The sequence below is a fragment of the Gasterosteus aculeatus genome, chromosome 6, assembly GCF_964276395.1.
Source record: "Gasterosteus aculeatus chromosome 6, fGasAcu3.hap1.1, whole genome shotgun sequence".
Taxonomy (NCBI): Eukaryota; Metazoa; Chordata; class Actinopteri; order Perciformes; family Gasterosteidae; genus Gasterosteus; species Gasterosteus aculeatus.
The window spans coordinates 20353302-20378177 of record NC_135693.1 but is presented as its reverse complement, the minus strand read 5'-3'; the positions used below and the strand labels follow the sequence as shown (position 1 = coordinate 20378177).

General features: G+C 46.5%; 4 protein-coding genes across 23 annotated transcripts; 2 read left to right on the top strand and 2 right to left on the bottom strand.

The window, feature by feature from the left end:
- Positions 1 to 1339: 1339 nt before the first annotated feature.
- gins1 (GINS complex subunit 1 (Psf1 homolog)) lies at positions 1340 to 5238 on the bottom strand. 2 transcript variants are annotated; one of them, XR_013467902.1, is made up of 7 exons: positions 4648 to 4905; positions 3868 to 3932; positions 3372 to 3470; positions 3160 to 3250; positions 2596 to 2712; positions 1868 to 1953; positions 1340 to 1556 (listed from the first exon to the last, which is right to left on the bottom strand). XR_013467902.1 is itself a non-coding variant. In XM_040179497.2 (7 exons), exons 1-7 carry the CDS (start codon positions 4903 to 4905, stop codon positions 1488 to 1490), a joined length of 774 nt encoding a protein of 257 aa, XP_040035431.2. In that variant the 5' UTR covers positions 4906 to 5238; the 3' UTR covers positions 1340 to 1487. The 2 variants fall into 2 exon arrangements, 1 of the variants encoding a protein (XP_040035431.2); XM_040179497.2 differs by having other exon boundaries at positions 1868 to 1942; positions 4648 to 5238.
- Positions 4979 to 11279, top strand: abhd12 (abhydrolase domain containing 12, lysophospholipase). 2 transcript variants are annotated; one of them, XM_078104379.1, is made up of 14 exons: positions 4979 to 5244; positions 5886 to 6024; positions 7369 to 7490; positions 7642 to 7747; positions 7837 to 7956; positions 8040 to 8070; positions 8195 to 8240; positions 8367 to 8499; positions 8583 to 8620; positions 8786 to 8865; positions 9100 to 9182; positions 10015 to 10093; positions 10165 to 10292; positions 11034 to 11279. In XM_078104379.1, the coding sequence occupies exons 2-14, from the start codon at positions 5888 to 5890 to the stop codon at positions 11068 to 11070; spliced, it is 1140 nt and encodes a 379-aa protein (XP_077960505.1). In that variant the 5' UTR covers positions 4979 to 5244; positions 5886 to 5887; the 3' UTR covers positions 11071 to 11279. The 2 variants fall into 2 exon arrangements, with proteins under 2 accessions (XP_077960505.1, XP_077960504.1); XM_078104378.1 differs by lacking the exon at positions 4979 to 5244 and having other exon boundaries at positions 5619 to 6024.
- Positions 11280 to 12130: 851 nt separating this feature from the next.
- On the top strand, positions 12131 to 13425 carry LOC120821094 (barrier-to-autointegration factor-like). 3 transcript variants are annotated; one of them, XM_078104380.1, is made up of 3 exons: positions 12131 to 12356; positions 12693 to 12800; positions 13164 to 13425. In XM_078104380.1, exons 1-3 carry the CDS (start codon positions 12207 to 12209, stop codon positions 13308 to 13310), a joined length of 405 nt encoding a protein of 134 aa, XP_077960506.1. In that variant the 5' UTR covers positions 12131 to 12206; the 3' UTR covers positions 13311 to 13425. The 3 variants fall into 3 exon arrangements, with proteins under 3 accessions (XP_077960506.1, XP_077960507.1, XP_040035433.2); XM_078104381.1 differs by having other exon boundaries at positions 12200 to 12356; positions 12670 to 12800; XM_040179499.2 differs by lacking the exon at positions 12131 to 12356 and having other exon boundaries at positions 12391 to 12800.
- A 96-nt stretch (positions 13426 to 13521) lies between these two features.
- entpd6 (ectonucleoside triphosphate diphosphohydrolase 6) lies at positions 13522 to 24876 on the bottom strand. 16 transcript variants are annotated; one of them, XM_078104372.1, is made up of 16 exons: positions 24645 to 24720; positions 24338 to 24405; positions 24001 to 24064; positions 23607 to 23881; positions 22775 to 22851; positions 22276 to 22419; positions 18579 to 18654; positions 16907 to 16942; positions 16728 to 16816; positions 16331 to 16410; positions 16181 to 16245; positions 15583 to 15687; positions 15359 to 15499; positions 14822 to 14878; positions 14046 to 14158; positions 13522 to 13951 (listed from the first exon to the last, which is right to left on the bottom strand). In XM_078104372.1, exons 4-16 carry the CDS (start codon positions 23848 to 23850, stop codon positions 13868 to 13870), a joined length of 1311 nt encoding a protein of 436 aa, XP_077960498.1. In that variant the 5' UTR covers positions 23851 to 23881; positions 24001 to 24064; positions 24338 to 24405; positions 24645 to 24720; the 3' UTR covers positions 13522 to 13867. The 16 variants fall into 16 exon arrangements, with proteins under 16 accessions (XP_077960498.1, XP_077960500.1, XP_040035422.2 ...); XM_078104374.1 differs by having other exon boundaries at positions 15583 to 15684; XM_040179488.2 differs by having other exon boundaries at positions 16701 to 16816; positions 24645 to 24697.

The following is a 24876-nucleotide window of genomic DNA, read 5'->3' as shown; positions in this document are numbered from 1 at the left end:
CGATAGATGTGATGTTTGTGGGAGGGGCCTTTTCCCTGTGAGTGACACCTGTGTTCATTCAGCAGGTGGTTGTTTTCTCCTTCCTAAAGCTGCTTCATAGGAGCGAAGAATTAAACCAGTCAGCCCACAGAGACACACACACACACAGAGACACACACAGAGACACACACACACACACACACACACACACACACAGACACACACACACACACACTGGCTCAAGTGGCGTCATCAGTTGATGCCTCTGGTTTCAGTCTGCAGTTTCCTGTCACAGTGAAGTTTATGCTTCTGCGTTTTCAGGGCGACGTAAGAGCCCCTTGCGTCTGCGTCGACGCAATGCTGCGATTGGTCCGCTAACTACGACCTTTACGGAGTCTCACGTTTCCGCTTTCATAGCCCGATACGGCCGTTATTAAAAGGAAGAATGTTTACGAGAGAACGGATCAGATTGAAGTCTATGATCAATAAATAAAGCGACTTCCACACACAAAGACGTGACTCTCCAGGTCGTCTTCAACAGAACACGTGACTCCACCTGTTGTTCTGGAGGTGAATCGCTCTGCAACACACGCAGGACTTTACAACCAGGAAGTGAAACCAGCGCGTGAGGAAGCAGACGTAGTGTCTTATATCGATGACCCGGTTCATAAATTAGACCAATAAAATGCGTGTAGTGGATGTGGTGGAAATTTGTGGATTTAGCCCATGTGAGAAATCAAAAGTATCTTGAGCTTGCTTTGTGATGAAGTATTTATTACTAACTAGAATATAGAAAAATGATAAAGAATACAGAAATCGTCAGCACAGACAGAAGTCAAATGACTACAATTCAGCTGAAAAGGGACAAAGTTCCTTCTCCCAAAAGGAGCAGGAAGATCTGACCAAGTTTCTATGGGGGACGAGGAGCTTTTATCTCTGAAGGTTCGAGGAATGCTAACCAGATGTTGTTTCGGGAACCTCCACGACCCTCTAAGTGGACCAAGTCAATCATTTAGACAGACAGGAAAACAGAGGAGAAAGGTAAATAGAAGAACATGATATGGTCTGTCCAAGCCACATATGGATTTCATCGTGGACTAGGTCAGGTCACGAGTTTCCCAAGAAAGGTCACATACGAGTTCTTGAGACCCTCACAACATGCATCTCAACAAATTCTCCCCCGACAGTGGACACGAGTACAGAGCCGTGAGTCTGAAACATTACGTACGTTCATCCCGAGCAACTTACGCTGCATCTTTACTTTATACTGTAGTACATATCGGAGGTACACAAGGTACGTACTTACTCTGAATAAATGTATTAGTGATTAGAATCTAAATTAAATGAATCATAATACACATTTAGCATGAATAATACCTTTAATTGTACTTTAGCAACTCTACCACTGAACTGTAGTATTACTCTGAATACAGACTGAATGGAGACAAAACACTTTATTTATTTAAAAGGAAAGGATCCACTTTGTTGTGTTCAGGGGACGTCGTGAATCAGGACATCACGTGCTCCAGGACGCCCTGACGAATCAGCTGCTCACATTTCCACCGCGGCAGGAAGTGCTGCGGAGAGACGGAGGAGGTGAAGGGGACGACTTCCTGTGTGACGCGTTCACTGTCATCACGTCACTTTGAGGACCAGGATTGTCACAATAAATCACAACCACTATTGATACCATCCTTCATATTATTATGAATCAAATTGTTATCAGTATCATTTAATTATAAAATATGATTATTTAATTTGTCTAGAAAAGATGATACAATGAAGTGTCATCACTCTGAGCCATTTAAATAATTAGGAGGTACTTGTACTAGCGCTGCAGTACTGTGATGAGTACTACTTGTAACATACAAATATAATAAATGGAAACCTGGCTGTTCTTCTTCAGAAGGATGACGGTTCCATCGTCGATCTCAAACTCTCCGTGATCCTTCAGACACCTCACCTGCAAAACACCTGATGATGTCACAGTCATGTGACCGCGCTGCAGCTCCGGGTACTTTATACACAGAGTACATGGTGCGAGCACCGGGAACAATTTACAGCTGAAGATTAAATGATAAAAAACATAATATTAATATTAATAAATAATATGGATCTTTTTCACATGAACAAAACTTTATTTACAAAATAATTAGGAGAAAAAATGTCAAATGTCTCCTCCGTTCTAAATAGAAACAGTTTTAATGTTTTACCAGACCGACTAAATAAAAACAAAAATCATTTTACATGTAAATGCACTTGTTTTGTTTTTAACATTTAATATTAAAACATATACGTGTATTAATATATCTGATATATATATATATCTATATATAGATATATATATAGATATATATATGTGTTTCCCACACATAGACTAATTTGTGGCGGTGCACATGTAGGCTGTAACAACAAGTAGTACAGGGTGTGAAATGTGTACTACACATTATAGAATGCGCCTGTCAACCAATCACTGTGGGAAACACTGATTATATATATATATATATATATATATATATATATATATATATATAACATGTTTTGAAAAAGCAATGTTAAACTACAGACGAGTGCGTTCCTACATTTCCCATCATGCAGCTGAACAAGACGTCTCACCTCGATGTAGAGGCTCTTTGGAGGCTTCATGTCCTGAGTGATGTCCAGACCCTCGCCCCCCCCAAGGGACCGCATGAAGGAGGCCAGTGACTTTTTGTACTGACTGAACCACTGCACCTGCGCGGTGGGGGGAGGGGCTTAACATATGACACTGACACTAGAAACCACTTCCTGACACGGAATATCATCAGGGATCACTGTCACTTTACGTTGCTCTCAACTCTCCATCATTTGACGTGTTTCAAGTCAACAACACGGGGGTCCTCTGCAGGGTCGCCTAGCAGCTAGCTTAGCATAGCAGTGCATAAAATCGTCCTCCACACAGTTCTGTGCAGTTTGTTTTTACTTTTAATGCAAAAGGCGTCTCACTGGTTGCTAAGCAGCAGGGGTGAAGCGTACGACGCAACACGAAGTCCTTCGTAGGACCAACTGTCCCATTTCAGGCGTCAGGCTACGCGCCCACAAAGAAGACTGGGTCCTCCTGAGGATGCAGCCCACCAAACGAGACACAGCTAAGATCATCCACATCAGTCCAGCTGCTGAACAGGAAGTGATGTCACTCACCTCCTCTGCACACATGTGGAAGCGAACGTTAGCAGGCAGAACGCTACCGTACTCCCAACGCAGAGCGCGGATCCTCAGGAGACGGTCGTAGCTTCAGGGGGTCACATGGTGTACGGGAGAGACAGAGGGGGGGGGGTCACATGGTGTACGGGAGAGACAGAGGGGGGGTGTTACAGGTGTGTGTGTGTGTGTGTGTGTGTGTGTGTGTTTACAGGTAGGCGGTGACACAGCGTTGGTTCCTCAACAAGCAGCAGTGACGTAGTTTGATGGAGGCGATGAGGTCAGATCGACCTTCAGCTTTTGCCTCGTTACTGAAACAGACGTCATCATTAATGTCCTGATTATCAGTATTGATGATTATTGTTAATAATGTTACTATAATTAATATTATCAGTCTAGTGATCAGTTATGATCAAATCACTTAAACCAACCAACTAAAATACAAGAATAGAAAAAAAAGTATTCTAATAAAAATAAGATCAAATATGACAACATAAACATTCTTCTTTATAATAATAATAATAATAATAATGAGATGAATGCAGAATGAGCAGCTTGTGACTCTAATTCATCAATAACACGATTCCTTTCTTATACAAATATTGAAACCATCACATTTTAAATGATCTGAACGAACATCTTCAACTGTATATTTTCATTTTAGACTTTTTAAATGTGACGTCAACAGTGTCCTATGACGTGACTCACACGTCACTCTGGTTCTGGTCGTACAGAGCTTCCATCTCCTGCAGAACCTGCCGCAGTCCGTCCTCCTGGAAAACCACAGCCAGACTCCGGTCACAAATCGGCCCATTTAACAGTCACCTCCCGCCGGCTGCTCGGTGACGTAACGTCCCGGTGTTCTCTCTGATAGCGGCCGCAGTGCGTCGAGGGACCGATAATCAAAGGTTCTGTTCATGGGCTTAGTGGGGGGTCGCTGACTGGTCTTGATTTAAGAGTTGGGTAAGAAGCAGGCAGACACGAGTCTGACAGGATGGGGAGTCAGTTTCTGTCCTGGCTGAAGGTCTGCGGGTCAACCAGTAGATTTACCAGCCAAAAGGGGTTAGAGACACACCAACACTATTCAACATACACACTCTGTTTACGATGTTTACGTTAAGTCAGGAGTCTGGACATCGGATGTGACCGGATCTTAGATGCGGGAGGTGGAAGGTCCTCCTCTACGCCAGTTTAGGGCCAATAGAAATCTTTCCTTCTCTGTCTTTCAAGGGTTATAAAACACGATGTTCTTGCTGATGTTAGTTGGTTGTTCTTCCGGCCTGTGTGCTGCCTGAACTGCTGATACTTGACCTGTGATCTGACAAATAAATCTCACAGAACGAGAGAAGTCGTTCGGCTGAATTTTTGATGACCCCGACCGGGCTCCGATTCTTGAACACGTGTTCTTACAGGATTGAGTTCCATGAACATCTATTGACAACATGTCTGAGCGGTTTATTGAATGAAGTCCACCGCGGGGTCACTCACGTTAAAAGCGGGCAGCTGTCCGTCACTCATCCGGTGGAGCTCCCGAATCAACTCGATGGCTTTCTCACAAAACATTCCGGTACCGTGAAACACGAACAGCGCGCACGGAAAGTCAAAAAGTCCCGGAACCGGACCAGCAGCGGGACTCTCGCTGCGGTTTCGCGGGAAAAATCGTAGCGTGTTGTGATCACGTGCCAAAAAAAAGTGTCGCTCCGGAAGCCGCGTTGGGCCAAACTTCAAATCCACGGGAGCGAGCATCGCGTGGATTGAGCGTATATAAAATGACGACGCGCGAAACGCTCGTTTACGGTTTGTAAACTCGCAATTTATCGCGATATTTATCCCACAGTTTTACTTCCGGTTAGCAAACGGCTCAGTCTGCTGAAAATAAACCCGTCCGACAGGCTTTCACCGCCGGCCTCGAACCACCCGACACCGACCCGAACCCTCCGTACCGAGCGCGCGGTGCTGTGGAAATCGCAAAGAAGTGGGACGTTGTCGTTTTTCACAGTCGCTTCCTGTTTATGCAGATAGCTTCGATGCTAACTAGCTTTTTAAAATGATGAGTTCAAGTGAAGAACAAGACGCTCTGAAATGGTAAATATGTGTTTCTGTTGACGTCACGCAAGTTGTTACGTCGGCGTTTAACAATCGGAACTCTGAAGCCAAATGAGTTTAAAGGTATCAAGAGAACACATGATGTGTTCAGGTTCCTTAAGGATAAAAGTACATCGATTTACAAGTACTGTACAAATGTGGCCTTTGCTTGAGTATCTACATTTAATTCATCTTTATGTTTCCTCTCTACTTCCTCTCAGAGGTAGTGACGTTACCTTATACTGTATAGGTCTCAGATGTACAAGAACCTTCCGATCGTTTGTTTTATTGGTTGTATTTAATCGTTTGTTCTTTATTCTTTTAATACCCAAACATCTCGATTTACGTGTCAACTTTTCTCTCTCGTGCACTTGAAGTCAGCACGCGCTACTTCCGTTCTCCTCGTTTTTGTTTTGGTGGTCGATTATCTAACACCTGTCAGTGGCCGCGAACGCAGCAGCTGGACCACGTGTTCATGCATCTGTTGTCCTATTGGCTGAGCGCCGATCAGCTGCTCTCTGCGGGTGTTCGTGACCGCGCACAGCTCGAGCTGTCGGAGCCGCGGCGGGGACTCAGGCTCCGTGTCCCGGTCATCCGGGTCAGTCCTCCGGTTAACGGTTCTGCCGTTATTCCCGTGCCAGTGATGCGAAAGCGGAATAACTCTGATGACAGCGGCACTCTGCTGGAACGCGACCCGGACCTGAAGCAGCGTCCCGGGGAGGCAGCGGCCGACTGGCAGGGCCCGGGCGGGGAGCGGGACATGGGGAGACCCTTCAGCAGGTAAGACCCGGACAGGTGTGTTCTCTGTGAACAAGAACAAATGCATCACGTGAACACAACACTTTAAAAGAACCAAGAACATTCCATAGCGAATTGTTTTACTAACGTATTCAATAAAACGGGTAAATGTAATAAACAGGTGAATAATAAACCAGTTTACGGCTTTCGTGTTCCAGTGTTCATGCTAAGCTAACCCTGTCAGCTTCATGCTTCCTCTTCGGTCTGATCCTCATTAGAGCTTAAGCTCAAGTTTGACCCGAGACACCAGACGAACCTGCTGCACGTATACGTGTATTAACACTGTGTTTATACATATCTGCAGTGTGTATTGCAGTACTAGTAGTAGTGAAGTGTTTTACAGACCCGGGGCAGGAAGTGAGAACAACTCGTAGCTTCAGCATCAGACAGGAAGTGACGTCACAGTGAAAGAGGAAGGTTGTTTTGTGTTTGACTCAGTCAGCGTCTCACGAAAACATCCGGATGGATTCAAGTTTATCACCTAAAGGACATTGACAGGAGGAGCGTTAGTACGATAATAACCTTTCACTGCATCAACATATTCACAACGCTTACTGATTACTGGTACGCGTGAAGCACGACGTAAAGCACGATGTGAACTGGTTCTTCCTCCTCACTGCAGTGCGCTGACCCCTAACCCTAACCCTAACCCTGTGTGACCTGAAGGATCAGTGTGTGTGTGACGATACCAACAACAATAACTAGACTTTAATAACAGTTGTAAGAGCCGGTTTATGATGTATGTGAGGAGCTGATTGATGGGCGGGCAGCCGATACAGGGTAGGAACCTTTGGGGGCTCGGCAGGTGTTTCCAGCCGGAATAGCAAACCATTTTTGACCGCACGCTGGGTAGTGTCATGTAACGCGCCGGGTGCATGTATGTTAAATACTAAACAACACAAAGACTACAAGGACTCTCATTCATCCGTGACGAACAGCGACGGGTTTCTGGACAAAATGCCTCAGTGGCTTAAAGCGAAGACTTCGTCTCTACAACGGTACTGGTGGTAATACGTCTTTGATATGAAGACGCTTAAAGGAATACTTCACTGAATAATAGAAGAGCTCCTGGATCCACGAGTCACATCCGCTTACTGACGGACCAGTGGAGCAGCACCAGTAACGCCAGTAGCGCCAGTAGCGCCAGTAGCGCCAGTAGCGCCAGTAGGGCCAGTAACGCCAGTAGCGCCAGTAACACCAGTAGGGCCAGTAGCACCAGTAACGCCAGTAGGGCCAGTAGGGCCAGTAACGCCAGTAGGGCCAGAAGGGCCAGTAACGCCAGTAGGGCCAGTAACACCTCACCCGTCCGCCCTTACCTGTCCCCAGGTTGGGGGCGGGCGGGAAGATGAAGAGGATGATCTTGTGGCTGCTGGTCGTCTACGTCTCAATTCCCTTCATCGTCAAACTGTGTCCTTCAATCCAGGCCAAACTCGTCTTCCTCAACTTCGGTAAGTGTTTGAGCTGAAGGGAGGAAGGAAGATAGGAGGAAAGGTAGGTAGGACAGAAGGAATGAATACAGGTAGAGAGGAGAGGAGGGGGAGAGAAGGAAGACCAGGTAAAAAGGAATCTCTCTGCTCACCACCTGTCTGTCTCCTCCAGTGAGGATGCCGTACTTCCTCGACCTGAAGAAACCACTGGACCATGGACTGAACCACACACACAACTTCTACCTGCAGCCAGAGGCCGGCCAGAAGATTGGAGTCTGGTAAGACACACACACACACACACACACACACACACGTAACACACACACACCTGTAACGCGCACACACACACACCTGTTGTGTGTTTCAGGCACACCGTTCCTGCTCAGATGTGGAGAGAAGCTCAGGGGAAACAAGGTGACTGGTACGACACCACCTTTAGCTCCACCCACACTGTCATCCTTTATCTCCATGGAAACGCAGGAACCAGGTGACTTCAACTCAAACTTTCTGACCTCTGACCTCCTGTGTGCTGGTTTGTTTGACCTTTGACCTGTCTGTGTGTCTGTACAGAGGAGGAGACCACCGAGTCCAGCTCTACAAGGTAAGTCCGACCCACCACTCACCCACCCGCCACCCACCCGCCACTCGCCCGCCACCCACCCGCCACCCGCCCGCCACCCGCCCGCCACCCACCCGCCACCCACCCGCCCTCTGTCTTCATTCAGGTCCTCAGCTCGTTAGGGTTCCACGTCGTCGCCTTTGATTACAGAGGTGAGAAATCTGATTCTTCTTCACGTGGTTTATAAACAAAGCTGCTGTGACGCTTCAGTGAACCCTGTCTGTCTGTCTGTCTGTCTGTCTGTCTGTCTGTCTGTCTGTCTGTCTGTCCGTCCACAGGGTGGGGGGATTCCGATGGCTCCCCAACAGAGGGAGGGATGACAGCAGACGCTCTCTACGTCTACGATTGGCTGAAACGCCGTCTGGACGTTAAGACGCCGTTTTACATCTGGGGACACTCTCTGGGGACGGGGTAACACACACATGGACACACACATGGACACACACATAGATACACACACGCTTTTATTATTTGATGTATGATTTGTCTTTCAGCGTTGCCACGAACCTGGTCAGAGCGCTGAGCGACAGAGGTGACGCACACACACACACACACACACACACACACACACACACACACACACACACACTGTGGCATCAATAACTCTGATAATCTGATTATACGCCTAACATCCTCGTTAACATGCAGATTAACGTAAAGGTTAATTAATGCGTAACAGTCATCACTTGATTGACAGGAAGTCCTCCTCACGCTGTGATCCTCGAGTCTCCTTTCACCAACATCAGAGAGGAGGCCAGAAGCCACCCATTCTCCAAGGTACCCCCCCCCACACACACACACACACACACACACACACACACACATTATTTCATTCACTATTCGTGTACTCGACGCATCTGTAGGTTTAAATATAAGATGCTCACATCTTCACATTCATCATCCCAACTGATTACATAATCATTCTAATTCCGTAACTATTCGTATTGTCCAATATGTCACATCCGTGGCTGCAGACCCGATGCAGTCAAAACTCGTGCGCGTGTATTCCAGGTGTACAGATACCTGCCTGGCTTTGATTGGTTCTTCCTGGACGCCATCACAGCGAACGACATCCGCTTCGCCAGCGACGAGAAGTACGCCGGCTTCCTTTCTGTTCACAGAAGCAGTGACCTTCGACAATAACAACCTCAGATACATGAGATAGAAAGTGGTTTAAGTAGTGTTAGATAATTCTTCTTTTTAAGGCACGGTATTGTTTGTCATAAAAATAAATAAACTATATATATAAATTATATAAAAATAGTATAGTATTTCATAACAATTAAATGTAATAATATATAAACATGAGTATAGTATATATCTTTTTTCTCAAGTTGTAATATATTATTACAAGAAACAAGAAAAAAAGTCAATGTTCCATAACAAGAATGACGTCATGTGGTGAAATGAATCTTCAGTAAATCACAACAATTTGCTCAAAACATTTTAAAATATAATTTGTTATAAAATGCCCAATGTTGGAAAAGTACAACCATTAATATAAAATGTATATTCTAATAGAATAAATTTGATTTGAGTAATTTATTCATATTATTTGGATATTACTTTTTCTAAACTTTTTTTATGCATTCTAATAACTTAGACAATTAGAAATAAAAAACAAAACATTTTAAAAATCCTTTTTCTAATGAGAAACTGGAGAAAAAGTTAACGTTAAACATGTATATATTTACATATACATACATATATATATAATAAATACAATGTGTATACATCCATATTCTATCGGTAAATGACCATAAAATATGTTTCACATGTATATATTTGTTCAGGGAAATAGAATGTGTGTTTATGTATAGTGAAGCTAACATTAGAGCGCGTTGCTGCTGCAGCTACTGTTCAGAGGTGGTGCTACATCACGCAGCTGTAATGTCCCACTGTCCCTGAACGTGTCCTCCCCCTCAGCGTGAAGCACATCTCCTGTCCCGTGCTGATCCTCCACGCCGAGGACGACGCCGTGGTCCCCTTCCACCTCGGGAAAAAGGTTCAGGACGCAAAGCCAAATAATAATAATAACTCAAGCGTTTGATCTAACGGCTCTCGGTCCTCCTGTAGCTCTACGAGGCTGCCACCCGGTCCCAGAAGCTCCAAGGACACAAGGTCCAGATGGTCCCCTTCTCCTCGGCGCTGGGCTACCAGCACAAGTTCATCTACAGGAGCCCAGAGCTGCCGAACATCCTCAGGTACCGAGTTCGGATGAGTCATCACTAACACACTTGTGTCTGTATGACGTCGTCTTAAAGCCTGCATGACGTCACCTCAAAGCCTGTATGACGTCGTCTTAAAGCCTGTACGACGTCGTCTTAAAGCCTGTATGACGTCGTCTTAAAGCCTGTACGACGTCGTCTTAAAGCCTGTATGACGTCGTCTTAAAGCCTGTACGACGTCGTCTTAAAGCCTGTATGACGTCGTCTTAAAGCCTGTACGACGTCGTCTTAAAGCCTGTATGACGTCGTCTTAAAGCCTGTACGACGTCGTCTTAAAGCCTGTACGACGTCGTCTTAAAGCCTGTATGACGTCGTCTTAAAGCCTGCATGACGTCACCTCAAAGCCTGCATGACGTCACCTCAAAGCCTGTATGACGTCACCTCAAAGCCTGTACGACGTCGTCTTAAAGCCTGTACGACGTCGTCTTAAAGCCTGTACGACGTCGTCTTAAAGCCTGTATGACGTCGTCTTAAAGCCTGTAAGACGTCGTCTTAAAGCCTGTACGACGTCGTCTTAAAGCCTGTATGACGTCACCTCAAAGCCTGTATGACGTCGTCTTAAAGCCTGTATGACGTCGTCTTAAAGCCTGTATGACGTCGTCTTAAAGCCTGTATGACGTCGTCTTAAAGCCTGTATGACGTCGTCTTAAAGCTCAAGATGTTTTCAGATGAAAATGAACATTTAAAGAACTGACCTTTGTGTTTTTGTCATTTCAGAGATTTTTTGGGGCCTGCCTCCCGACAGAAGGACTAGTCCTGAAAACATCAACATGTGTTTTACAGTTAGACTGAAACACAGACTTAGTCCTCATTCCGCAACATTTACTGCTTCACTTTCATTGTGTGATTTCATTTTTATTTTATTTTGAACTGAAAATCTCTGGACTCTCTTCAACATCTGGTTGGTTTTTGTTACTATTTCCTGTTATGACTTGAATTATGAATTAAATATTTCTAGTTTTACATTACATTACATTACAGGTCATTTAGCAGACGCTTTTATCCAAAGCGACTTACATTACACTTTTAAACCCATGGCTTTTTCACATTTTTGCCTGGGGAGCAATTAGGGGTTAGGTGTCTTGCTCAGGGACACTTCGACATGGGACATGGGACAGCCTGGAATCGAACCAACAACCTTGTGCTTCCCAGCACACCTTCTCTAACCACTGCGCCACGACGTAACTGGGATTTGTTTTTTTTGTGTGGAAGAAAAAATGGCGTCATCGGCGAAATATTTTAAATATTTTATTTAACACAAATTAATACGTTTAGTACATAATTCAAATTGGAAGTATTTGAATACGGTATCTGTAAATGGCTCCATATTGATAGCAGATCATTTTGCTCTCGGAAGGTAATAAAAATGAACATGAATCTAACTAATGAACAAAGACGTTGAAAGACTAACAGAGGTCTCACTCTGAAATTAAACCTGATCAGTTATGTTGATCGATAGCTTGGCTGGAGGTTTGATAGATGAATAAAGTCAAGGGGAATATAAAAAAAGAATGACAAAGTTGGCTGCTTTTATTGATTCTCAAACCCACAACCTCAGTTTGCTAAAGGAGCTCCTGACTACAAACATGGAGGCAAAGAGGACAAACGAAATTTAATTTGTTAAATTTAAGCGAGATTTCCCCTGAATATAATCCCCATTTTTATTTTAGACTTCATCCTCTAGTGAGCGACTATTAACTGATGCACAGATGTGCTGCTCATCTGCCCACTTTGACCATCTGTCCCTCATCTTCGGAACCAGAGTCCTGACGGAAATAAAGAAAACACGATCAGTATCAGGTCGAGTCTCTCATCACCGAAGGGACGTGGGATTTAGTTTTTCATCACCGCGACTCATCCGATCACAAACCATCTTCGGCGCTCTGCGTCATGACGTCAGCGTCGGGCGTCAGTCGAAGCGGCTCGTTTCCGGGTTTCCATAATCAAATAAACGTCTCCGATAAAGGCGACAGGTTACCGTTAAGCTTCAGGTGTCGTTCTGGGCTCCTCGTGGATGTTCGGCGGATTTCCGGTTCTCAGGTGAGCTTCACGTGACGCTTACTGGGACGAACCCGTTTGTCTGTGGGAACCAGCACGTGGACCCGGTCCACCTCCAGAAGGTAAAAAGCCTTCAGAACCGGGTCGTGCGCGGACCCCCAGAGACCCTCAGGGGCACTCTGAAGTGTGGTCTACCAGGTAGTGGTCTACCAGGTAGACCACTACCTGCCTCACTTTAAGTCTTACTTCAGATGAGAAACATTACTACAAAATAAAAGCCCCATTCAGATGACCAGCCGATTGCCGAGGTACCTTTAGTACTGGTCCTGGTGACCTGGTGTGTCCGGGGTTTCAGCGGCGATGTCGACCTCCACTCAGAAGCACCGGGACTTTGTGGGCGAGCCGATGGGAGACAAACCAGTGACGAGCCTGTCGGGTATCGGAGGGATCCTGGGAGAGAAGCTGAGGCACCAAGGCTTCGACAAGGTGAGACCCCCGGCCCTTCCTCCACACGAGACCCCGGGCCCTTCCTCCACACGAGACCCCTGCCCTTCCTCCACACGAGACCCCGGGCCCTTCCTCCACACGAGACCCCGGGCCCTTCCTCCACACGAGACCCCTGCCCTTCCTCCACACGAGACCCCTGCCCTTCCTCCACACGAGACCCCGGGCCCTTCCTCCACACGAGACCCCGGCCCTTCCTCCACACGAGACCCCGGCCCTTCCTCCACACGAGACCCCTGCCCTTCCTCCACACGAGACCCCGGCCCTTCCTCCACACGAGACCCCCGGCCCCCCCAGTGGTGTTTTTCCATGTATGTATTTACCGTTCTAATCATTGTTTTTTAGGCCTACGTGGTCCTGGGTCAGTTCCTGCTTCTGAAGAAAGACCCGGAGATGTTCACCGAGTGGCTGAGGGACACCAGCGGGGCAAACTCCCGTCAGGCCGGACTCTGCAGTCAGTGTCTGAGGGAGTGGTGTGACGCCTTCCTCTGAGACCCCGCCTCTTACTGTTCTTGGCACCAATCCTCATGTCTGGTTTCACAGGTGACTCTCCTGCTGGATTCACGGGCATTTACATGAATAAAAGCTCAGCCTGGAAACCATTAAACCACCTTCACTTGGACCTTTTCTCAGTATTTATTTTCTGACTGGGGATCTTCTGATTGGCTTAAAGTCCACAGTGGAGAACCAATGAGTCTTTATCTCAAACAGTCACATCCGTTTATTGTGAAAAACAAACAAAACCAGGAAGTGCTTCAGTGTAGAAAACAAAACAATTGAACGTGCTGTCAATAAACGGAACAATTGTCCTCGTGATGTTATAGCTTCCTCTACAACACTCTTTTGGCAAAAAAACCCTTTATACCTTTTATATTTATAAAGTTTCAAACCTTCATGACAACAAATAAAACGTGCTGTATTAAAGCAGCAGATGAACAGGAGGTATCAGGAGTATTCCTAAGAAGTACTACAGTACGAAGGGGGGAGAGAATATTTCATTGGGCCAGCTGGAGACGTTGAGGTCATTGAGGCTTTTCACAATAAAAGCTTCAGTGGCTCTTCAGGAACTCAATGTAATGAAAAGTTGCTCCCAGAGCCCAACTGGTTTCCACCTGATTGATGGTCCTCGCCAGCTGCAACACACACACAGAGAGAGACACACAACTATCTGAGAAAACACACGCTGGCCAAGAGAATATAAGACCAAGATTCCGTGGGGTTCCTCACCTTGAACTGTTTGTTGGGGGGGAAGCCGAGCTCATGCAGCAGGACTGAAATGTAGACCAGGTCCAGGCAGAGGAACGGACTCTGCAGGGGACTGACGGGGCGACTGCTGCACACTGAGACGACACAGGGCCAGTTAAACACCATTTAAAGACCACTATAAGTGTGGGACCCTCTGAGGATCCAGTGGTATCCCGTTGATGATGGTCCACTTCTACACGGCCATCATGGAGTCCATCCTCTGCTCCTCCATCAGCGTCTGGTACGCTGCAGCCACAGCCAAGGACAAGGGCAGGCTGCAGCGTGTCCTCCGCTCTGCAGAGAGGCTGATCGGCTGCAATCTGCCGTCCCTGCAGGACTTGTTTGCTTCCAGGTCTCTGAAGCAGCTAAAAAGATGGTAGCCGACCCCTCTCACCCCGACAAAACCTGTTTGTGCCCCTTCCATCTGGCAGGAGGCTGAGGTCCATCAGGACTAAGAACTCCCGCCACACCAACAGTTTCTTCCCGTCGGCAGTCGGGCTCATCAACAGAGCCGGTCCCCCACTGACTGACTATAACACTCCACCGGTCACTCCCCTTCACACTCCTCACATTCCTCTTGCACTATGTTGTCATATCTGTCTTCTTGTCCTTTGTCTTACTGTCTGCTGTTATGCACCAACAGCCAAGTCAGATTCCCTGAATGTCGGACATGTTTTGGTAATGAATATTTCTGATTCCTGATTGATTGGCAGTGGAGCTGCAGTTCTTTCTCTCACAGCTTGATGGCGACGTCTCACCTCGTTTGGCTGCTTCCATGTAGTCGACCACTCGAACGGTTCCTCCCGTCTCCTCCCCTGCAACAACAGAGGACAGCTCAGTGAGGACCTGGTCCTCCTTGTGTCTACTACACGTCCTCGTCTCCTACCTGCTCCTAGTCCTTCTAGTGTTTACTACAAGGTTCTGGACTTCTGGTCTACTACCTGCTCCTAGTCCTTCTAGTGTTTACTACAAGGTTCTGGACTTCTGGTCTCCTACCTGCTCCTAGTCCTTCTAGTGTTTACTACAAGGTTCTGGACTTCTGGTCTCCTACCTGCTCCTAGTCCTTCTAGTGTTTACTACAAGGTTCTGGACTTCTGGTCTCCTACCTGCTCCTAGTCCTTCTAGTGTTTACTACAAGGTTCTGGACTTCTGGTCTACTACCTGCTCCTAGTCCTACAAGGTTCTGGACTTCTGGTCTACTACCTGCTCCTAGTCCTACAAGGTTCTGGACTTCTGGCCGTCATGTTTAATAACAGATGTCAGCGTGGTCATAATGGTTAGCGTGGTTATTGTACCAATGAGCCCAAGGTCCACGGCCCGGTCGTAGTAGTAGGAGAAGGCGTAGAAGTCCACATCCGCTGCCTCGGACACAGGGACCACCTTCCTGTATAGAACCTTCTCCACTTTGGTCCGACACGCCTCGTAGACCGGCTCTCCTGAAACACACACACGGTTCCTACAGGCCCCCGATGCACGAAGAGTAGCCTCAAGGACCAATCACATGGCTGCATGGACCCACCTGCCTTCTGTCCCGTCACTCTATAGACCACGTCAGCATGCTCCCAGCTGCCCGAGGACTCTGGAGCAAGGCAGGGGCTGACCAGCTCAGTGCTGCCCTCTACTACACACACACACACACACACACACACACACACACACACAAATACAACTATTTCATTTTCACAGAATTTAATTATGTGAAAAGTCAGCAAGAGAAACAGTCAAGACAGACAGACAGACAGACAGGCAGCGGAGAGACAGACAGACAGGCAGGCAGCAGAGAGACAGGCAGACAGACAGACAGGCAGCAGAGAGACAGACAGAGAGACAGACAGGCAGCAGAGAGACAGACAGGCAGCAGAGAGACAGACAGGCAGACAGACAGACAGAGGATCTGGGCTGCAGCTTCTTACAGCAGCTAAATCGTAGCAACAGCTGGCAGGCAAGGAATTAATCTTGCTGTTATTAAAAGATTAGATAATGGCTTATTTATCTGAGGGGACGCCAGGGTAGAGAGAGAGTGTGTGTGTGTGTGTGTGTGTGTGTGTGTGTGTGTGTGTGTGTGTGTGTGTGTGTGTGTGTGTGTGCATAAAGGCAAAGAGGATGGAGGTACGTACGTGGTGGAGCCTCGATGCCTCCTAACACGGAGAGACGAGCCGACATCAGACCCAGACCCAGATAACTGAGGAGCACACACACAGTGTGTATGTGTGTGTGTGTACACAGTGTGTATGGGAGAGTGTCTACCTGTGTGTGTGTGTGTGTACCTGTGTGTGTAAACAGTGTGCGTGCTGTTGAACATCCTGAAGGACCTGATGTGGTCGATGGGTGAAGTCTGGATGGTTTTCTGCTCAAACAAAGACAGCAGTCAGTTTACACACTTACACACACACACACACACATACAAATGTACTTATTGCTGTTGTTATATACACACAAGCACGGAATGAGAAGGTGTGTCCTGACTGCTACTGTAGATATATTATATATATATTATCTCTCTCTCTGACCTACATGTTGACGTGATGTTTGGGATTATTGAGGCTTTCCCAGATTAAATCCTCTAAAGATGGAGACTCATCCTGCAGTGAGACAGTGAGACTCCTCCTCCTCGCTCTACCTGCTCAGGTGACTCACAGCTTCCTGATTGGCTGAGCTCCTCACCTCGTCCTGAGGGCTGAAGGTTATCTGAGTGGACCCCCCTCCCAAATCCAGCATCCCCACTGTGGACGCGTCTGGACTGTGGAGATCACCTGGAGACAGAGAACTGCAGGTAACTGCAGGGAGACACACACACACACACACACACACACACACACACACACACACAGGTGTGCTCCTACCTGTGAGGAAGTTCACAGTGATCCATGCAGAGATCCCTGAAGACACACAACATGTTCAGTTACTGCGTCACAACTAACAGCCAATCAGCAGCCAGAGCTTCCCCAGCATGCACTGGGTCACAAATCTACCCAGCATGCATTGTGGTTCCGATCAGTACCGTCTAGAGAAGTAGATAAACATTTAATATATGTGTATGTTTAATATGCATGTGAGTAAATATGTCATTATTAAAAACCCCAAAATGTGGAGCAGAACTCGTCTTCTTCTCAGAACAAAAGCGGTGAAGTGGGACCAGCAGAGTCCGAGGAACCAAGCACCGACTGTCGGTCCAGGCTCCACGGAGGCCCACTCTGAGCTGAGACCGGTGCAGGGAGGTCTGATAATGTGGAGAAGGACAGTCTTCACTAGTGGAACACCTCCTGCTGGACAGAGTCGCTATCTGAGCTCCGGCCTATTCAGGTCAGCTCAAAGACATTAGCGTGTGCCACTCAACCGCGGGCATTAGAGCCTTTTACCACCGACCTTTGACCCCCGGACACACGCAGCCGCGCTTCATTAGAGGCCTTGAGGGGGAACTGTATCATGGGAGCTTTAACAGAAAATTCCAAGAAGCTATTTGCAAAACAAACCAGGCTTTAGCACACCGAGGGGGGGGGGGGGCTCCTGAGGGGCAGCAGCCATCGGTCCATTAGAGGACAAGTTAATTCAGTCATCATGAAAAGACACTTATGGACGTAACGAGCTGATCCCACTCAGAGGGAAGGAGAAAACATTTCAGGGGGAGATAATCGCCCCCCTCAAGATTAAGTGGGACATTATCCCACGAGGCCATAATTGCTTGTATGAACTACTTTAAAAGGGATTGGATTAGAAGAGGAGGAGTTCAAAACACAGGACCTACATACATGTATAGAAATACACACACACGTGGGATTAGAGCAAGACCACATCGAGCTGAGTGCTTCACATCTGGATCCATATCACAATATCCAGTCACATGGTGTTGATTTTATACCATCTATAAAACAATGGATTCTAAATATCAAACGTGTTTTGGGTCCATGTGGAGTCTCTACGTGTAATAGATATGAACCTCATCCATCCGCAGTGCGCGGAGGCTGTTTCATGGCACGTCGATGATCGTGTAATCACGACTTTGTCTAGTTGGACTGGGAGTTGTGTGTAAAATCAGTGTGTGTGTTTCTGTTGAAGCGATAGATCAATATTACACGCAGAAAATGATGGAATTTTGCGATTTCCCCCAAATAATTCCATAAATCTAGACCAAATCCACATTGTGTGTAGACAGTACACAGTTTACTGCTACTCTACAGAGGGCTTTGAGAAGGCCGCATGGCAGACGAACATCTGAGCCCAAACGCTTCCACGCCCTCATCTCCACGTCCGATCTCACTGAATACATCGGATGTGCACAAACGATCGACCGCTTCCCCAGAACAACGGCAGAGCGTCAATTGAAGTCGAGATCTTTCATTGGCTCTGAAAGATCCTACCAGTTGTCGTCATTTCACCGCGACACAGCAGGAAGAAACACGGCGCGCGCCGTAGCTCATTGCATCGAAGTTAAGACACATTCAGGATTATTGCCCAGCACTAATAATTCACAATGGATACTTAGTTTATAGGAGCAAAAAGAATACCTGGTCTTACCTTCGTCGGTGCCGTCCATGACGGACACGCTGTCGTCTCTGGACAGAAAGGGGGAGTCGGTAAACAGCGCCCTCACCTGGACACAGAGGGAGGCACAGCCAGCTCAGCACCACTTCTTTACTGCATATATACCGTGTGTGTATATATATACATACTGCATATATACCGTGTGTGTATATATATACATACTGCATATATACCGTATATACCGACTACGGCATGCATTTGCTGTGGCATTGTTTCGATAAGCTTCTGCAATGTCACAAGGTTTATTTCCATCCAGTGTTGCATTGACTCTCTTGTATTGATGGTGGTAGTTTATTCTCCTCCAGCACATCCCAAAGATTCTCCATGGGGTTGAGGTCTGGACTCATGCTCGTGCTCCCTGAACCAGTCTTTCACCATTTGAGCCCGGTGAGTCCTGGGATTGTCATCTTGGAATACGCCCGTGCCATCAGGGAAGAAGAAATCCATTGATGGAATAACCTGGTCACTGAGTATGTTCAGGTAGTCAGCTGACCTCTTTGAGCACAAACTGTTGCTGCCCACGCAGTAAGTATCCAATAGGAGGCTCGTACCTATTTGCTTAGTTAAATCCAGGTGGTGACTTTTTTTATATATATATATATATATAAAGTAAAACCCAGAAAGAAGAAGTGGTGTCATTTTTAACGACACTCGATCTGGCATAGTTTTTGTTTGATTTTTCTACTGTATTCACAATTTAACATACATTTTAGTTCATTTTAGTCATTTAACAGTGTTGTTCAATTTAACCACCAACCATTCTTGTTTTAATTCTACTGCAACGCATCGTCCTGGATTTCAACTGCTACCGTGTACTCCCTGCACAACTAGCTGGCTGTCGCTCGCTATCTGCCGCTGACGTGCCCGTCACTTCTCCGGTCAAAGAGTCCCTGGCTACCGCCAAAGCCCTTCAGGCTTATCATTACATCCTCCCCGGCTGGCATGGTTCTGCAATACTCCACTTCTCTGCTCCTTACTTCATCTCAGCCATCAAAACACCCCTCGGCCGTCAATTTACCACCCCCCGAAACCAAACCCTGCTTTCCCCTGATCTGTCTGAATTTCTTACACAAACTATGCGCCATCTCTCCATCCATTCAGCTACTCTGTGACTTTAACATACATGTTGACTCATCCGATTCCACAACTTCTACAGAACTCTTGGACACCTTTAACTACTTCAGCACAACATTCCACTCATAAAAAAGGACACACACTTGACCTGGTCGGCACCTCCGGCATTACCATCAGCAATCTAACCAGCATCGACCTCAGCATCTCTGACCACCCGGCTACCACCTCGGACTCCCCACCCCCATGTCAACAGTCCATCAACCCATCGCTCTCCTCCACCATGGCTGCCTACGCCCCTATTCCAACCGCCTCCCCCACTATCCTGGTTAATTACTTAATCCAAACTCGCCTCCTTCACCCACTCCGCCCCCTGGTATACTGACCAACTTTGCCACCTCAAAGTGCAGGTCCGGAACATCATACCAACTCCACCAACAACGGTACAAAGATGCCCTCAACACCACTCGTTCCTTGCTCCATCTGCCAATCTGGCTTAAACTACCCCAAAATGCTTTTCTCCACCATCAACAAACTCCTGTAGCCCATGGACCACCTCCTTCATCAGCAAATGCTCATTTCTTCAATTATAAAACAGCACAGAAACCCCTCCACTGAAAACCACAAATGACATACTGCTGACTCTGACTTCCTCACCATCCTCATCCCCTTTGGCCTTCGACACGATCAACCACTCCATCCTCCTCTCACGTCTGCTGTACTCCCTTGGCATAACTGGCACTGCCCTCTCCTAGTTCACCTCATGTCACTCAGACCAACATCAATTCATTGCCATGAACAACTGTAAATCCTCCACCTCCTCAGTCACCCACGGTGTCCCCCAAGGTTCTGTGCTTGGTCCCCTCCTCTTCATCATTTACATCGTTTCCTTGGACAAATCACCTGTTGTCATGGTCTTGATTTCCACTGCTACGCTGATGTGACCCAACTCTCCTCCAAGACCCTCACCGCAAGTCACCCACTCCACTCTCACTGCCGGTCTCACAGACAGCTCATGGATATAACAGAACTTTCTCAAAATCAACTGCAATAAATCTGAAATGAAATCTTTTGTCATCACCAAAATACTCATCCATGCCCTCTTGACCTCCAAACTCGACCGCTGCACCAGCATCTCTACGGCCCCCCAACAAAATCCTCAACCAACTGCAATATGTTCAGAACTCTGCCGCTGGACTGCTCACATCCACCCGCTGCTATCAACACATCACCCGGTCCTACGCAACCTCCACTGGCTCCTGGTCAATTACTGGATAGACTTCAAAATATTACTCAACATCTACAAAACCTCTCAGACCTCCTCCCCCTCCACGCCCCAACCGTTCAGGATCGCCGATGCAAACACCATGAAGACCATCAGGACCAAGCGCCGGACCTTGGGTGAGCCTTCTCAGCTCTGTGTATGTTTTGATGAATTGTTCATATATTTGGAGGCAAACATTTGAAATAAAAATGACTTTTCGCTGGTACTGTATCTTAATACATTTGTACTTTGGCAAAAGCTAAACTTACATGAAGGGAAATCACATCATATTTTAGATAATTTATTCACAATATTTTGTCACAGCTTTCAGGTATTTTGTTGGTAACTTCCATAGATGTTTTTCTTATATAATTTGTGTCTAAAGACGTGAGAAGCTTTGAATTTGTCTGTGTCAATGTGTCATCCTATTTATAATAATATGATATCCCGTCTCTGTGTAATCAGATCTGTGTTCGGGTGATTCAGGAACAGCAGAGCTTCAGATTAAATGGCGGCTGGAGTTATTACCGATTACTTAAAAGCTTTATCAGACTCTGATGAGGACGGAGGACCTCCTCCTCTTTGTCATTAGCATTGGCCTCTGAAAATATCTATGATAACAAGTGAAGAAAACCTTCCAATTGTGTGAATGGCCTGAAATAAAATAACTAACAGCCCTCTAAGTCCTATAAAAGATGGAGATATCGATCGCCAGGGACGGCCCAGTTGTGGACAGTACACGGGTAAAGTTTCACGTTGATAAGCGTCAGCATTACTTCTCTAGAGGAGGCTTTTGTGAAGGCCTCACGGCAAAATGTGGATGTGCTCCACCGTGGCTGTGATTGGCCGATCCGACCGTTTGAAAATGATACTTAAATCAGCGTCGTCTCAGTTGGTCTCAGTGCCGTTTCTTTTGTCAGCGTGTGGCTTTGTGAGGAAATGTTACAAATGCACCGCTGTGTGCACATTTCTGGACTAGTTTGCTTAAGTTATAACTTTTTGGAGTTGTGTTTGAGTATTCTCAAACGGATTACTGCAGATTGTAGCAAAGACACTAATACTTCAAACAATGTGAAGCATTATATATTTGTTTGTGGTGATTTACACGATATTCCTGTATCCAATTGGGACACGTCACGAAGGAAAAGGCACACGTTTATCATCGTATTATTTCATTCAAAATGTATAGAATTCAAAGTTATTTTTACTTCTAATTCTATATAATATATAGAAATATATATATATTGTATTTTTTTTTCATTCATTATTTGGTTTAATTAAATATTTTGTGCCTGTCTCTCTTTCTGAGTGTGTGTGAATGTCCCTGTGTCTCACCGTGTCCAGCAGATGCTTGGCCTTCGCTCCATCCAGCAGTCGGAGGCCGGCGGTGGCTTTCAGGACTACAGGGGTGAGGGTCCAGCTGGAGGGGGGGATGCTGGATTCGGCCACCTTCAGGAGCTCCGTGAGTCCTGCTGCACACTGGAGGGGACGAACTGTTAGTGATAAACAGATGATGACAGCCTTAAAGAATATCAGGTTGTATTAGTGGTGAAATAAGGCATCGTTATTCTGTACCCCCTAAACTAAATACACATTTAGTTTAGTGTGATTATTAACAAACTATGCATTTAGCTACATATACATTAGTCTGATTAGAAATAAAACAAATGTGTAATATGCCGCTACAGTGGTTGTTGATGTTCTACTGACTTTAGAGTAGTTTAAATGAGTTTTAGGAGGATGGATTCTCGTAGAACAGCCGTTACCATCAAACAGTAACACGTATTGGTCTGTATTTCTGAGGAGCAGAACCAGCAGCGTGAGTAGAACCCACCTCCTCCGGGTGGTCAGCATACGCGGACAGACCCGGTTCGATGGCTCTGAACGTCTCATGGGCCAGTTTGGGAGCTTCTGCAGGAGAAAAATAAATGAAAAGGGGACACATTAAACATTAGCTTTAGCATTAAGAGATAATAACGAGGAAAGAAAGGCAATGAGATTTCTACATCAGCGTTGACTCAGCTGGCTGACCCTGGACCTGTGCCTACATTTGAGCTGTCGTTAAGCTCCTAATGACAATCCCCGTCCGTATAACTAACAGGTGCTGCCATTAGGCCGGTTAGCAGCCATGCTAACAAAGGAGCCAAAACAGCACTCAGCTGGTGTGATTTAGCTTAGCAGCTAAATGCGATAACGAAGGCATTTGGCCCAGCTTTGCAGGAAACTTTCTTTAAGCCTAATAAACCACAGGAGCACTGAAAGCCACTAATGACTGAGAGGAGACTCACATCTAGTAATTAATGTTTAAATACCCTAAAAGCAGTCAGCTTTAATCTGAGAGGATCCATACCAACACATTTGGAATCAAACTCAGCGAGATTTAACCTCCAAATATCACGTTTCCATATCAGCCTCGGCTCCAAAAATATGAACACATGATCCGAGTGTTCGTACCTGAAATAGTTAGGGAGACAACTAGGCTTCCCAGAATGCATTGGTGCACCACAACTCCATTTAAATATCCATCAATTTAATTGTGGAGTGGCGTTTGGTGTGAGATGACAGCATCACTCATCAGTGGTCTCCTCCATGCAGATGGAAATGAAGTAACCAGATATCTGCACGGCGTTTGGAGGGCTGACCGCTCACATTTCCTACTGTCGTACCATTGCGCTCCATCTGGAACTCAAAGACGTGGATCCTCGTCCCAGTGCTCCCAGCATCAAACATGATGCCGAACTGGGAGTTGCGACCGGGGGCGACAGCCAGCTTGGCGGGGCCGCGCTGGGGAGGGGGGGGCGCTCGGTAGGCATCGGGCTCCGAGGCGCCGTAGTGGCGCTTCATGAACATCAGGTAAGCGAGAAGGACACCCAGCAGGAGGAGGACTCCCGCCAGCTTTGGTCGCTTCATTGCGATTCATCCCGAGGACTCCATCCTAGAGCTGCAGGGTCAGAGAAAATACTTCACTGCACTTCTTTGAAAACCACCTCATGAGAAAGAGACCTTTCAATCCGCCCAGTGGCGGCCGGCCTGTGGATGTCCGACCACACGCACACTGACCTCAAGTCGGGCCGGAGTTTAGTCCGGATTCACGCGAGCTGCTGCGATAAGAAAGGAGCTGCTCCTACAGCAGTAAACATGAAGCTTATTCACACAATGTGTTCAAAGCGGGACTTAACGTTCAAACAGAAACAGAAGCGCGGCTCCGGTCACATCACATCACACGTCATTTATCTGACGCTTTTATCCAAAGCGACTTACAACAAGTACATTTCAACCATAAGGAAACAAACCCAGAAGGACAAGAAACAAGAAAGTGTGATTTCATCAAATTGTTAGCAGCTAAATACGCTAGGCAGCGTTCAATTTATTTTAAGTTTGGTGTGGATTTAGTTACCATAGCAACAAGTTCACGTCGACCGTTTTATGACTGCAGGTTCGGCTCCACTTGGGCTGTTAGACGAGCTAACGAAGTGCATAAATATTCATCAACAATGTTAAACGTTATGTTAAACGAGCAAGTTAGCGTGAGTGATCAGCTAATTAGCAGCATGCTAATACTTAGTTAGTTAGCTCAGCTAACTTAGCTGTAACCTGAGAAACAGGTAAGTTAACAGCCTAGCCGGTTAGCATAGTAGTAAGCTAGCATCGTGCTAACACTTTTCTTCCTGGGAATGAACAGTAACAGACGTTTATTTGCGTACCGAGTCCAACCCGGCGGCGTCAGCTCCGTCACTTCTGTCTTAAATCGCTCTCTGCCGAACTCTGCCGAACTCCACTGCAACGCAAGGGCGCTGCGTGATGACGTCACAGTCAACAAAGCTGGTGACGTGGACGCAACACAAGAGACATTACATTATTATTAGTGCTGGCAAAGATGACAACTTGTAACTCAATGAATGTCTGTTACCAGGCTCCCTGTTAGTGAGTAAAGTG